The sequence below is a fragment of the Schistocerca americana genome, chromosome X (genome assembly GCF_021461395.2).
Source record: "Schistocerca americana isolate TAMUIC-IGC-003095 chromosome X, iqSchAmer2.1, whole genome shotgun sequence".
In the NCBI taxonomy this organism is placed as follows: domain Eukaryota; kingdom Metazoa; phylum Arthropoda; class Insecta; order Orthoptera; family Acrididae; genus Schistocerca; species Schistocerca americana.
The window spans coordinates 725,644,331-725,658,929 of NC_060130.1; the positions used below are offsets into that span (position 1 = coordinate 725,644,331).

The 14,599-nt window shown below is 38.4% G+C and overlaps 1 protein-coding gene across 12 annotated transcripts in view; it reads right to left on the reverse strand.

Annotated features, from left to right (window-relative positions):
• Positions 1-10,213: 10,213 nt before the first annotated feature.
• The window catches only part of LOC124555505 (twitchin), a 367,233-nt gene continuing 362,847 nt past the window's right edge, over positions 10,214-14,599 (reverse strand). For all 12 annotated transcript variants that reach the window (XM_047129451.1, XM_047129441.1, XM_047129452.1 and 9 more), the window contains 2 exons: positions 12,003-12,247; positions 10,214-11,206 (listed from right to left, as the gene is read on the reverse strand). In XM_047129451.1, the coding sequence (XP_046985407.1) occupies positions 12,045-12,247 (203 nt within the window). In that variant the 3' untranslated portion in view covers positions 10,214-11,206; positions 12,003-12,044. The remainder of the gene's footprint in view (positions 11,207-12,002; positions 12,248-14,599) is intronic.

Here is a 14,599-nt window from a genome sequence, read left to right on the forward strand (position 1 = left end):
CAAACACTCAGTATAGTGTCAAGGAAAATTCATCTACACTGAAGGCTGTTGAAAATGTTATTTTGACAATGCTCAGTACCTTTGAAGCAAAATGATCAGTTGATGCTCTGCTGATTTACCTAAGAAAGACATTCGACTCTGTGAGTCACTGGTTTCTCCGATAGATAAACTGAGGTGCTATGGCATCCGAGATATAGTACTCAACATTATACAATTGTATCTTGACAATAGGAAGCAGAAGGTACACTTTAATGGTATGACCTCTGGATTCTTAGATGTTTCAAGAAACATGCCTCAAAGTTCTGTAGTAAGACGCTTATTGTTTATAATCTATATTAATGACCTACCAAATATCATGCCATGTAACTCTATTCTGTATGCTGATGATACCACTTTCATTGCAACTGGAAATGTCATAGAGGATCAAGAGGAACAAAACGAAGCCAACCTAAGAATTTCTAGTAACTGGTTTAAAAACAATTACTTGTAAATCAAAATAAAACTGAAAATTTAATTTTTAATTTGTGCATTACCAACACTGACTGTAAGTTGGTTGAAGTTCTTGGTTCTTTGGTTTCAAAATTAACTTTGAACCTCCACACAGATTCTATATGCACTAGAGTATCAAGAGTCATACAGCTGTTACATAAACTTAGAGCATGTATGAGTGAAAACATGATGCTCAGCTCCTATTGTGCATTTTTTCATAGCCACATAACATACTGTATACTGCTTTGGGGCAGCTCCAGTGGGTCAAACTGGTTTTTTATGTAGTAGAAGAAGGCTATCATATGTGTAGTGGGTATTTTCAAAAACAGTGTATCTTGTAGGCCACTTTTCAAGAAACTGGGTGTCATGACAGTCCCATCACTATTAATATTCAGTTACATAGTCTACACAAAATAAAACCAAGAGAATTACAGATTAAGACCATCATTTCACTATCGCAATACAAGACACAAAGGTGAGACTGACGAACCCTTTACAAGACTAAGCAAGACTCACAACAGCTACACATACCTTGGAGTAAAACAGTTCAATGCACTGCCACCAGAAGCACACAATGTCTCATTAAAAACCATTAGAAATGTTCTACAAAACTGGCTTAAAGAGAAAGAGTAAAACAGTTCAATTCACTGCCACCAGAAGCACACAATGTCTCATTAAAAACCATTAGAAATGTTCTACAAAACTGACTTAAAGAGAAAGCTTTGAATGCCACAGAGGAATTTTTTGATTGTGCAAAGGAAGATCTAAATTTTTAACTTATACTCATTGTATGTTTGTATGCAAATCTACATGATTTAACTATTTCTGTATTATTATATGTACTTTTATGTATTATTCAATTTGTACAAACTATTAGCATCAATAGCATGTAAAATGCTTGAAGATGAAATAAATAAGTAAATAAACCCACTCAGTAGCAGAAATATGCAGTGCCCCCCACCCCCTTCCCCCTCAATCCTTCAGGGCACTCAAAGCAGGCCGCCTCCCGGCGAATAACATGTTAGCTATTTTCCACTCTGTTTCATCTGTAGGTACCATCTTCACTGTCTTCACTAATGCACTCCTGAGAGCGTTGTGGAAAGAATTGAGATGGAATACATCTACTGATGATAACTCCTCCTCAGTCTTGTTACTTTCATTGTTTGTTGATTCTGTCAGATATCACCATCTGAGCCTGATAAATCATTTTCTGATACAGTATATGAGTTCTCCAGAATACGTAAAATCTCTTCTTTAGTAAGACCACACTGATGCAGCATAGCTGAAATTGCCTGTTACAGACCAAAAAACACTGTCTAACTAAGGAGACGAGTAACAACAGTAACACGTAAAATACAACTGAAAAGCTGTTACAATGTCCATCTTGGAAATTGTTCTGACAATGCTTCCTATACAAAGATCTTCAGTAGAACATTTAATTACATTAAATTTTTTGCCATTCATGTCTATAACCCACATATCACTCCAAATCTGAGCACTCAGCTATGGTGAGAGATAAGCAGATACACTCAGAGAGAGAAAAAAAAAAAGATGCACCACGAAGGAATTATCTGAATTGGATAGAGGACGGTGGATGTGATGTACATGTACAGACAAACAGATGATTACAATTACAGAAAAACTGGATGATTTATTCCAGAGAAAGAACTTCACAAATTGAGCAAGTCAGTAACAGGTATGTCTTCAAATGAGTATGCCAAAGGAGATTTGTGACTAGGAAAGGCAAAATGATGACATCTTCTGATACTCATTAGTCACTACATCTGTTACAGGAGTTAATTATAATAAAACTAATTCAGTGCTAGTTCTACTTTTCTCTCAGCTGCCTAATGTAATTTTAGTCTTGTGGTGTGCATTAAGTAGTGTCGTCATCTGCATGACACGAAACTGGAGTAGTTGCTACATGGGAAGGTAAATCATCAATCGCAACAAGGAAAAGAAATGGACAAAGGACCAAGCCCTGCAGCACACCAGTCTGAACTTACTTTAGTAAAGAGCACCTATTTGTAATTGAGACTGAGAACTGTATCCTGTCACTTAAATAGGACTTGATTACAGATAAAGATGGGTTGGGCAAGTAAAAAATATCAGTTATGCAAGTTGGAAGTTACAGGGTATACAGTCAAAGACCAAGATCACAAGGTATGACAGATACCACACTTATTTTCAACGGCAGTTAGCACCTAGTTAACAACTTCAGTGAAAGAAATAGTTTACTCCATATGTACAGGTTTAAGGGCATTGACAACATTGTCATGAACAAATATCGTATGTATACAGTGTAGAAAATGCCTCCACAAGCAGTGAATTACTAGCATGGTTTCACTAAGAGTGAACTGCAGTACTGCCCACTGGACCATTAACATGCAGCAAAAAGTGAAAGGAATGTAAGTAGGCAACTCTAAGTGATGCCGTACACTACTAAGGTAGTAACATAGCAGGCAACTAATGTCATGACAAATTATAGCAAGTTTAAAAAATTATAAATATAATGCATATAATACAAATGCATTTACATAACAACAAAAACAATCAATTATTGACAAAATTATTTAATTGATAGATAAAAGGTCTACTCACCAAGTGGCAGCAGAACACACACATAAAACACTGTTGCGATTGGCAAGCTTTCGTAGCCAGTGGCTCCTTCTTCAGGCAGAAGGGCTGCAGGGCAGAAGCGTGAAGGTAAAGGACTGGAGATGTCTAGGAAAAGGGGTAGATTTTGGGAAAGTCATCCAGAACCGTGGGTCAGGGGAGATTTCTAGAATTGGGGGTCGAGGGAGACTTACTGCACAGGATGAGAAGGAAATAACAATCAGTCTTTCCTTCTCATCCCGTAAGGTAACTCTCCCCTGACCCGCCGTTGTGGGTGACTTTCCTGAAATCTACCCCTTTTCCTAGACCTTTCCAGTCCTTTTCCTTCACCCTTCTTCCTTCCCCTTCAACACTTCTGCCTGAAGAGGGAGCCACTGGCTCCAAAAGCTTGTCAATCACAACAGTCTTTTATGTGTGTGTTCTGCCATTGCTTGGTGAGCAGATTTTTTATCTATCCAATTAAATAAATGCATTTATATGTAGCATATAAAACATTAATGAAAACAAAAACAATTTAAAAAAATTTCTTTGCCATAGTTGTCAGGCCTGGTTGTATAAAAACTAGGTTCTTTATGGGAGAAATATTTTAAATCAGAATTCAAGGATGAAAAAAAGAAAAGAAAACAGCTACCACATACGCTATGATTGTTCAGAGTATTGGCAACACCTTACTTGGATTCAACTTCATTTTAAACTTGATGTGCATCGTATGGCGTCAATTCATAAGACAGAAGGCTAGAAGAGGAGAACAACTTACTGTCACTTAATGCAATAATTTCCACACAGTTAACCAAGCTCATTATTACACAAAATACTACTCTGTCCAAAATATTTATGCAGCTCTGTTAACAGTGTCACTTGGTTTGGTTTAATGATTAGGTATGATACTCTTATTTTCACTGATCTAAAATTATATTCTGGCCAATTGTGTTACATTGAATACGTGCAAAAGTAGCAAAATTCAGAAAAAATTGGATTTGAGAGACAGACAGTTATAAATTCTTGTCCCATGGCCATTTTGTCCTCTTTTAAAAAAGGTTTTACGAAGTCTGTTTCATTCAAGCAGCCAGTTATAAATCTTTATCACAGGGTCATTTTTCCCACTTCTAGAATGAGTTTTACATAGTTCTTCAGTATCCCAGAGCAGTCAGTTGAGTAGTTGGTCTTTTTTGAATGTTTACTCGAACACTGTTTCTCAGTGATCACCCCACTACTCAGTTATCAGAAGTTTGTACAACCTCTACTGTAATAGCAAACTGAAAAGCTGAGATGATCTAAATAGAATTTAAAATTTTACCCTAATATTAGTCATCTGAAGTCATTCTATCAATAAGATATGGAGTGATATGTGAGTTATAGATGTGAATGGCAACTAATTTTATGTATATAAGAGTACTGATGAAGATCTGTGCATGGAAAGCATGGTCGGGCGGTTCTTGGCACTTCAGTCTGGAGCCGCGCAACTGCTATGGCTGCAGGTTCAAATCCTGCCTTGGGCATGGATGTGTGTGATGTTCTTAGGTTAGTTAGGTTTAAGTAGTTCTAAGTTCTAGGGGACTGATGACCTCCGCTGTTAAGTCCCATAGTGCCCAGAGCCATTTTTTTTGGAAAGCGTGAATAAATATTGCCGTGAGCTCTAGTGCATGCAGTGTGGCATAGTGGTTAGTGTCACTGGCTGGCTTGTTGCGGGTCACCAGCTCAAACATGGCCACCAGCAGTTATTTGTTTGTTTAGTATTTATCATTTGCAGAATGCTGTGGAATATCAGTTGTTTGCTGGAATATTCTATGTTTGTATAAATAGCTCACTCTCTGTGCTCTGTGTTGGTGTTCATAATAAACATGTATGTTGAAATTTATGGATGACCCTACTTTTGGATTTGAACCTGAATGTGTTTATGATAGAACACTGTTTGGTGGAAATGTTGGGTATTTCAAAAGCTGTCACTTACACAGACAGTAACCAGAATACAAGCAGTACAATATTTCCATGGTCTGAATAGTCAGGAGACCAATGGATTCCAAGCCAGCAGTAAGTCAGCTGCAAAACATGTCAGTCAGTGTTCTCTGGAGACACTGGATCTGATGAAATGGCTGAAAGGTTTCGATCGAGTCATCAGATACAACAGGTGGGATGACATGATGTGTTTGGCAAACGTATACTTTTACTTATCAGTGCAGCCCAGCAGTCATTTGAGAATAATGAATAGAAGCTCAATACCTGGGATAAATTCCAGGCCGAACTGAATAAAACGTTCGGTAACAATCAGTAACAAGGTCGCTTAGTGGAAAGTCCACTTAATGGAAGAACAATTGAAGAACAGGGCCAGCATAGTAGGGAAATGACACAGACCTACATACACGTGCTTTGGCCCTATGCCTATGAATTCAGACATGACAAGCTGACAAAATCTCACATTTTATGAAGGGAATTTCAGAAGACATGTATCAAGTTTTTCTAATGAAGTATGTCGCAATACAGGAGTTCGTCAAGTGGTGCCAGTGCATTGATGAAATGCTGCAGAAAAGAATCAAATGAAATAAATATGACCAACTCCTGAATGTTGGCTCCATGGCAGTTGTAGAAAACCACCACAATCTCACCTCTCTTATGCACAAGGTAGTGAGAGAAGAGATACAGCATTAAATGTAATCATAACTGTCGAACCAATTAAGCAAGATGTGGCAGCTGTGAATGTTGACTCAACTTGTCAGGAGATAACAGAAAATGTTGAAGAAGAGGTGTATTGCTCTTTAACACCAATCTCAACCACCAGCCAAATGCACCAGGAAGAATGGAATTGGTCAACTTGGACACTTGCCGCAGCCATCAAACAACAACCCAGCACCTCAACAATGCATGTGCAACCAACTCCTACGCCAAGTATAACACTCCACAAAAGAACACACAGTTGGAGGGAAGAATACAACACATCAGTGCATTTCTGCTGTGAAAACCCTGGGCATGCTGTACACTATCACTGAGAAAGGAGGTGAATTTTTGATGACTACTATACCATCAGATGTCAACCATCACAAAATATCTATTATAGTAACAATATCATTCTTGAATTGGACTTCTTACACACATCACTAGCTGTCAAAGAGTGAGGAAGATCAGCGCTCCAGATTGGTGAAGCTGTTACAAAAAACACGTATAACAAAGATTCCTCTGTGTGGTTGTTTGCTGTTGAAGATGTTGTTATCCTACCATCATCAACCAAATGAGTTCCAGTCATCAATCATGATGCTCAGTTAAATTATAAAGCTTTTGTTGACTGCAAAAAGCTAGCCAGGCTCACAAACGAAATCTACAAGCCATCAGTGATCATAAGCATTGCAAGTGGTCAAGAAGAGCTACGAATCACTAATTGTCATGAGCAGCCACAAGTCATCCTTAAAAGTAAGTGTGTGGTGACAGCTGAACCAGTGCAGGAAGGGCAGTTTAGTGTCAACAACTAAGAATCATGCTCCACCACCACTCCAGACAACTCAGGGGAGGAAGCTACAATCGAACTGCCAATAGAACCTGGCCTGACCAAGGAACACTATTAGTGAGTGACAGCCATTATGCACCTGGTTTCAGGTGCTGTCAAATTCGGTGGGGAAAAGGCAGACCAAGCAGCCCATGATAAAACATTGTATCAACACTGGGGGTCATATACCAATTAGCCACCCCTCATATAGCATTTTGGTGGCTGGACATCATATAATCCAGGAGGAAGTGGAGAAGATGCTGCAAGACGATATCATTAGACCTTTAGAGAGTCCTTTGTCCTCTCCTATCATCAACCCACATCATGAGGAAGGACTGGACATGGTGTTTCTGCATTGAATACTGATGACTGAACAAAATCACAAAAGAAAAATGTCTATCCATTGCCAAGCATTGTGCACACCCAAAGCCTGCTTGAAAGGGGCGATGCATTTCTCAGCCATGGACATGCAGAAGCTACTGGCAAATTGAGGTTGATGAGCTTGACCAGAAATACGCAGCCTTAATAACTTCTGACAGCCTCTATGGCTTTAGAGTATGCTGTTTGGACTGTGTAACACTCAAGCTACATTTTTAATATATGATGGACTACCTGTTTTGATATCTTAAATCAATGATAGATGCCATTTGTCATTTTTTCAGACATTTAGAGAACATCTAAGCCATCTGACAACCCTGTAGAAGTGTGTTCAGACTGCAGGCTTCCTCCTGAACCTGAAAAAATGCCTCTTCACCACCAAAGAAATAAAAATCTGAAGCATGTAGAAAATGGCAAAGGAGACCATCCCAACCCAGAGAAAATAAAGAGCAGTCACAGATTTTCTGACTCCTCAGCACATTTGTGATGTGAGAAGATTTCTCAGAATGTGCTCATACAACCATCAATTCATAATGGGCTTCTATACCAAGGCACATACCTTGGGAGAACTACTGCAAGGAGATGCCATATTTTTCTGGGATGAGATGCAAGAAAGATCTTTCCTTGTCTTTAAGGAGGTGCAAACATTTTCTACAGGCCTAGCACTGTATTACAAGAATCCCAAGACACACTTTCACACCAATGCTAGTGACTATAGGATAGGTACAGTTCTTCTGAAAATGCAGGAAGGCACTGAAAAGGTGATAGCTTATGCTTGCAGAGTACTCTACAAGTCCAAGTTGAACTACTTTACAACTGAGAAAGAGTGCCTTGCAATTGTTTGAGCCATGCATTTATTTCCCAAACTGTTCACCATTGTGACAAGCACATTCTCTATGCATGCTGACTGGCATGAAGGATCCATCAGATGGACTGGATCTGTGTAAAAGGGGAGCTTTCCACATGGGCCTCCAACTGTTCAACAATATTCCCACTAGTATTAAGTCCATCGAAGACAACATAAAATTTAGCAAAGCCGTGAAGTCATATTCGTTGTGTCACTGTTTTTACTCTGTAAATGAATACTTAGAACAGTAATATTGTTATTTGTGTTAAATTGAAAACATTGAGCAATATAATACATTAGGATACTACAGGCCTACGTTAATATATGTTAACAATGTTAACTGATAATTTTCGATATCTGCAACACACTGTGTACCATCAGATCACATGGAATAAATAAATAAATGGGCACTCAAGACTTCAGGAGTACAGTGGTATACCAAAGCAGACACAAGCACAACAACTACCTTTCAAGGAACCCTTAAATGGAACACAGCAATGTGGACAAAATCTCAGTCATTGCTGCATTAAATGACATTGCTCAACAGAGGGAAGATTCAGCACTGCTGGAAACCATAGGATCCTTGAAGAAGGAGGACATGACCAAAGAGGAATTCCAATTACTAAACACAACATTGTATAAAAAGTACTGTGATCCAAGGTTGCTCATCACACCAACTCATCTATGGCCAGCTGTCGTGACATATTTCTATGATGCTTCAACATTTGGTCACCTGAGATTTATAAAGATTCTACACAGAATGAGACACAGGTATCACTGGTCAGATCTCTACTGATCCATTGGACATTACGTGAGCTAACATAAGGAATGCCAGTGATGGAAGCACATGCCACAATTACCTCTGGGGCATCTGGTACCAGTCCCGCTGGCAACAGTGCCATTCCACTGAATGGGAGTAAACCTACAGGAGAAGTTACTGAAGTCACTTGGAAGTACAGAGCATCCCATGTGATGATCTCTGATCATTGATTGTGAAAAAGTTTTCCATTCATGACTAGTATCAGAAGTAATTTCACAGAACACCTAAATAAGGTGCCTGCTGATATGCTCTTGATTTATGCTGATGTCGAACAGGGAGATTGGGATACAATACTCCCCATTCTGACATTCACATAAAACACAGCAAAAAAAGACTCTGCAAGCTTCATACCATACTTTCTGTTCCATGTTCGTGAGACCGAAACAAAAATGGATACACTAATCCCATTTCAACTAGAAGATACACAGGATAACTATATGAAACACATCACCAGGAGTGAAGAAGCAAGACAGCTGGCTCACCTAAGGACCATGGACACTCAGGATAAAGACCGAGAGCTGTATAATGCCAAACTATGGCCAGTGAGACACAGCCCAGGATATGTGGAATAGATTTTTACGCCTCTGCGGACAGTGGAACTATCGAAAAAGTTACTGAAGTACTACTTTGGGTCGTATTGTGACCTTTGTCATTTGTTAGATTTACATGTGAAGTTGAGGATTATGACCCTTCATCAAGAAGACAACAGTGCAAACACATCTTCTGTATGAAGCCTTACTACAGTCTAGAGATGCATATCGATGATGGGAGGATCACGGAACTGAAGACCCAGCCAATGATCACAAAGCATCGACTGGAGTGTCTACCCCCAATCCTCCCAATCCTCATCATAGTGAAGACAATGTAACATGACCAGAATGCAAGCATCCACCAGTGCCATCATACAGAGGACCATTGACAGGATCTAGAAGCAGGGTGCTACAGTTAGCTGCAATGAGAACTTCTGAAACAGTAGGTCACTGAAATGAAATGATCGTATGTCATTGTTGGCTGGGAGGCCCCATATGGGGAAGTTCGGCTGTCATATTGCAAGTCCTTTTTAGTTGACGCCACTTCGGCGACTTGTGAGTCAATGATGATGAAGAACACACAACACCCAATCATTACGAGGCAGAGAAAATCCCCGACTCCACCGGGAATCGAACCCGGGACCCCGTGCGTGGGAAGCAAGAACGCTACCGCAAGACCACGAGCTGTGGACAGTATGTCACTGTTTTTCCAGGAGAGGAGCAATGCCATGAGCTGAGGTGCGTGCAGTGTGGTGTAGTGGTTAGCATCGATGGCTAGTGCCCTGCGAGTTGCCAGCTGAAACCTGACCACCAGCAATTATTTATTATTTCTGGAAAGTTCTTGAAATATATTCCTTTTTAATGTCAGTATATTCTGTAATATTCAAGGTTTGCTGGAATATTCTGTTTGTATACATAGCTGCACTCTCTGTGCTGTACATGGGTGTTCATAATAAACATTCTTTCAGTCTAAGTGTTGTATTTCACTGATGGCCCCTCTTTCAGATTTGGACTCGAGTATGGTTATGATATTACAATATATATTCAAATACATGATATTGTCTGTTCACATTACCGTTTATTCATACACCATACCATTGAACTATACAGAGTTGTGAGTTCTGTTGAGAATAAGTACACAAACATTACAAGATACAGAAGTCTGCGTGTTAAACTCTTGTCTTTTACATAAAATAGTTTAGTTTTTTTACAATGTTTAGAGAAAAAGGAACTCTAAAGACAGAAGAATAACACCCAGTTCCATACGAACAAAGCTACAGTTTTCATAGTTTTAAGCAATTGGAAAGTAAATCGAAGTACAAACATCACTAGTTTAAATGCCCTTCATCCATTTACATACAAATGAATTGTACAAAATAATTTAATAATACATACTTACTAAAATTCAGGTCTTAATAAAAATATTTATTTCTTAAAGCAATCAGTAAAAAAATACTTTCACATATACATATATATATGTACACACATGCATGCATGCACTCACATCCAGAACCAACCTCACTCCCTTTCACACTCACAATCATACTCCGAAATGCACGTGCTGCACACACGTGTTGTCATCCACACAGACATACCTGTGTGTATCCATTTCTGATTGCATAACATTTAGGGACCAAACTTCAGTTGACTAGAGTCAATCATACATGATGACAACAGTTTTCAATTCAGACTAAAATGACAGAGAAATTACATTAACAAATTAATGGATGTGATATGATGACTATGCTATATTTAAATAATGTTGATGATTTTATGTTGGTGATGGGTAGAAAACTGTTTCATGATGCATGATGTTCAGTCAATAATTTAATTTGTGTGTCACTTTGAGGATGCTGGCAAATAATTTTTACAATTAATATGGCACAATGTATGAATATATGGATAAAGGAACAATGTTTTATCTTAAATAAATATATGATAACTTATATGTATATATTTATTTTTGCACTTTTCATGACAGGCTGTCACTCAGCTCATCCAAGTTGGTCATTTCCAAGCTCCCTCAGGAACACAATGGCATTAAACAGAGACTGAAAAAGAAAAATCATATTTTAATGCAGATGAATGCTATTTAGAAGCAAAATGTAGGTGACAATCAAAAACAAAATGCAAACCATTCAAAATAGAGATGGGTGGGGGGGGGGAAGGGGAAGGGGAGGGGGAGGGGGGGAGGAGGAGGAGGGAGAGGGAGAGGGAGGGGGAGGGAGAGAGAGAGAGAGAGAGAGAGAGAGAGAGAGAGAGAGAGAGAGCAAATAAAGTAAATATGAGCATTGTTAGAAGGGCAAGAAAGGCTAATACTGGAAAGTAGAAAGGGCACTGACAGGTCCACATGGAGACAGTTGTATGAAGGGGTATGGGTGGTAAGTTTCATTTCATGCACTGCATTGAGGATAAGTAACGAACATTTCATAACACTTGAAACTGATGACCGTTACAATGAGCAATATATAAACTAGACAAGCAGAATTTTATTTCAAATAACAAGATGCCTGCCTGCTGTTCAATGTATCTTCTGTTTGGTGAATAGCACTTGATGCTCACATTATCCTATTTTTGTGAATACACAGAACAGAATTGATTGTGAGTTTTAAACTGTTGTGGTTCTGGTGTCAAAAGCATTATGAAGCATCAGACCAGTGATTAACTTTTGTGATTACAAAAGAAATGAATTTAACACTGAAAACTATTTTTCTCCAACTCCTGCTGTGCACATTTTATGGTATTTACCATAACTGATTTTAAAACTTATAATTACCAACTATTACAAGAATACAGGCAATAATAATTTAATGTAGATCATCAATATCAAAATACTAATTGAATTACCTCAACAACAATGTACTTCGCTTACAACTACTGGTATGGTCTTCAGAGTTCACCAGGAGGGCACACATTGAGAGCAAATGCAGCTGTAGTTTCTCCTTTCTTTCCTACAGCTTTTGCTGTGTACTGTCCAACATCCAGAGATGTACATTTTACTATCTCAAACTTGAACTTCTTTTTGCCATCCATAATGAACTGGTAATTTGAACTTTGTTCATCAACAGGTTTTCCATCCTTCAACCATGTCACTGTAAAATAACATTTGATTATTAGAATCAGCTGTCAGTGCTTTAATGTTGTGGCCAGTTTTCAAACTCAGTCCTGCTCAGTTTTCAATTATATGATAAACATAGAAGATTCCAAGACATATATTTCTGTAATCTTTTGTAGTGTTTGCAGTTTGTCATTTGGTTCAGCAACCACTACAGAAGACATCTATCATCTCTCTTTTCAGCCAAAAAACTCATAGTATATTGTTTTAAAAATAATTTATTCACAGAAATTTATATAAATGGGATTGGGGTGCAGCCAATACCTTACACAGTGTATGAACTCACAATTGCTTGCAGAAAATTGGCACTGTATGAAACATCTCACAGATAATGTTCTACTGCTCTTGCACTTCGGATGTTGTGTGAAGGCTCAAAGTTCCTCATTAAAAGGTGACCTTTTTCTGACAATTTGATTTTATTAATTAACTATTCTCAACCATATTTCCAGACAATCTTACACAACAAGAAACTCTGCAACTAAACCTGAGTTTTCCTTACATTTGTGCTGGAATAGAGTTATAAAATATGGATTTATCGGTGGAAATACATACAAGAAAATGATATTTGGTCATTAAAAGTCCACAAAACAGAATAAAATGCTGCTTGAATAAGATGCTGCTTGATTGGTGTCGTGTGAGAAAAGAGGCAGGTTAATAATACTGCACATTGCCGTGACCTACCAAACTGGTAGTGGATAATTAATGAAGAATGGAAAGCAAACAAAGAGGTTCAAAATATCTTCAGCTGATTTAAGAATGCAATATTCATTTTAAAAAAATGATATGATGGTGTGGCATAGTTGGCCGGGAGGCCCCTGTCGGGGAAGTTCGGTTGCCAGGTTGCAAGTCTTATTTCAGGTAATGCCACACTGGATGACTTGCACGTCAGTATGATGAGATGATGAGGGAAACACAACACCCAGTTCATGAATGGAGAAAATCTCCAAGCCAGCTGGGAATCAAACCTGGGCCCACTGCATTGCAGGCAAACACATTACCACTTAGATAAGCAGCCAGACTGCAATATTCATGGATATAAGTGAACTTGGACAAAGATTTCAGCATCGCACAGCCTCCATCTCAACAGTGGGAAAGAATTCCATTACAAGCAAGATTTTAGAAACAGCTGACAAAAAATTAAGCTTGGAGCACAATATTTCAGAAGTCATACCTCTCAAGGACAAAAGTGATGTGTGGTAACAGAAGTGATAACTCTCAAGGTCAGAAAAGAACCATTTAGCTGTAAGCCAGGTGGGACTGAAAACTATGAAATGGAAGCAGCCAATGATCTTGGAATCTGTGGAAATGATGGGGTGCAAGAATCCAATAACAACATCAGAAATGAGGCAGCCATATGGATGAATATTCCCAGGGCAGAAAGTACTCTGAAGTCAGTGAGACAATAAGACTCCATGCACCTGCATGGCTGATTTTTTAAGGACAGACTCTCTCTGAACAAATCTGAGGTAAGTGATGTAATTACAATGCCCTTAGAAACTTTGGATGTTAATTTAAGATCTAGTAGACAAGCTGTGATAAATATCTCTACTTATACCACCACAGTGTCCAGTCAGTCACAAACAAGGTATTTGACACTGAAGTTTTGATAAATACTGAACTTAATTTTGTCAGTGTCCTACATCTCTCCGAACACTGATGAAAGCCAGAACACATTGCTTCATTTTCGATAACACGCTATACACTTGCAAACTACTTCTGTAGAAGAAATCACAAAAATGGAGGCACTGTTGTTTTAATGAAAAGTGTGTTGAAATGCAAAACTATTGACTGTTTTCAGTACTTATTGTCATGGAACAAGCAGGATAAAACAACTATTTCTCAAACAAACAGATACTTTTGATTTAAACAAACAATAATAACCCTAACAAAAATTACAAAACTACTGCTACTGCTCTAGATCAAGTATTTGCAAACACAACCTGCACTGCAAAATGCATAAAAACAAATTTTAATGACCATGAATCCCAAGAGGTAACCCCTCTCAGGCTATTTACTACCCAGACAAAACCATAAAAGAACTGTGACTGTAAGAAGGTTCAACACATAGAGTGTAAAAACATTATCAAGAAAAAGGTGGGAAGTAGTTTCTCAGATGCATGAGACCAACAAACAGTTTGGAAAGTTCTCTGGCATTTTCCACTATTATTCTGAAACAGGACTTCCTTTCAAAACACAGGTGTGAAGGAATACAATCTAAAATCAAATACATGGATAACAAGAGGCAAAAAATCTCAAGCAATACAAAAAGAGAATTGCTAAATTACAGAAGAAGCCCCAACATATACCTTCTCCTTATAGTTATATTATA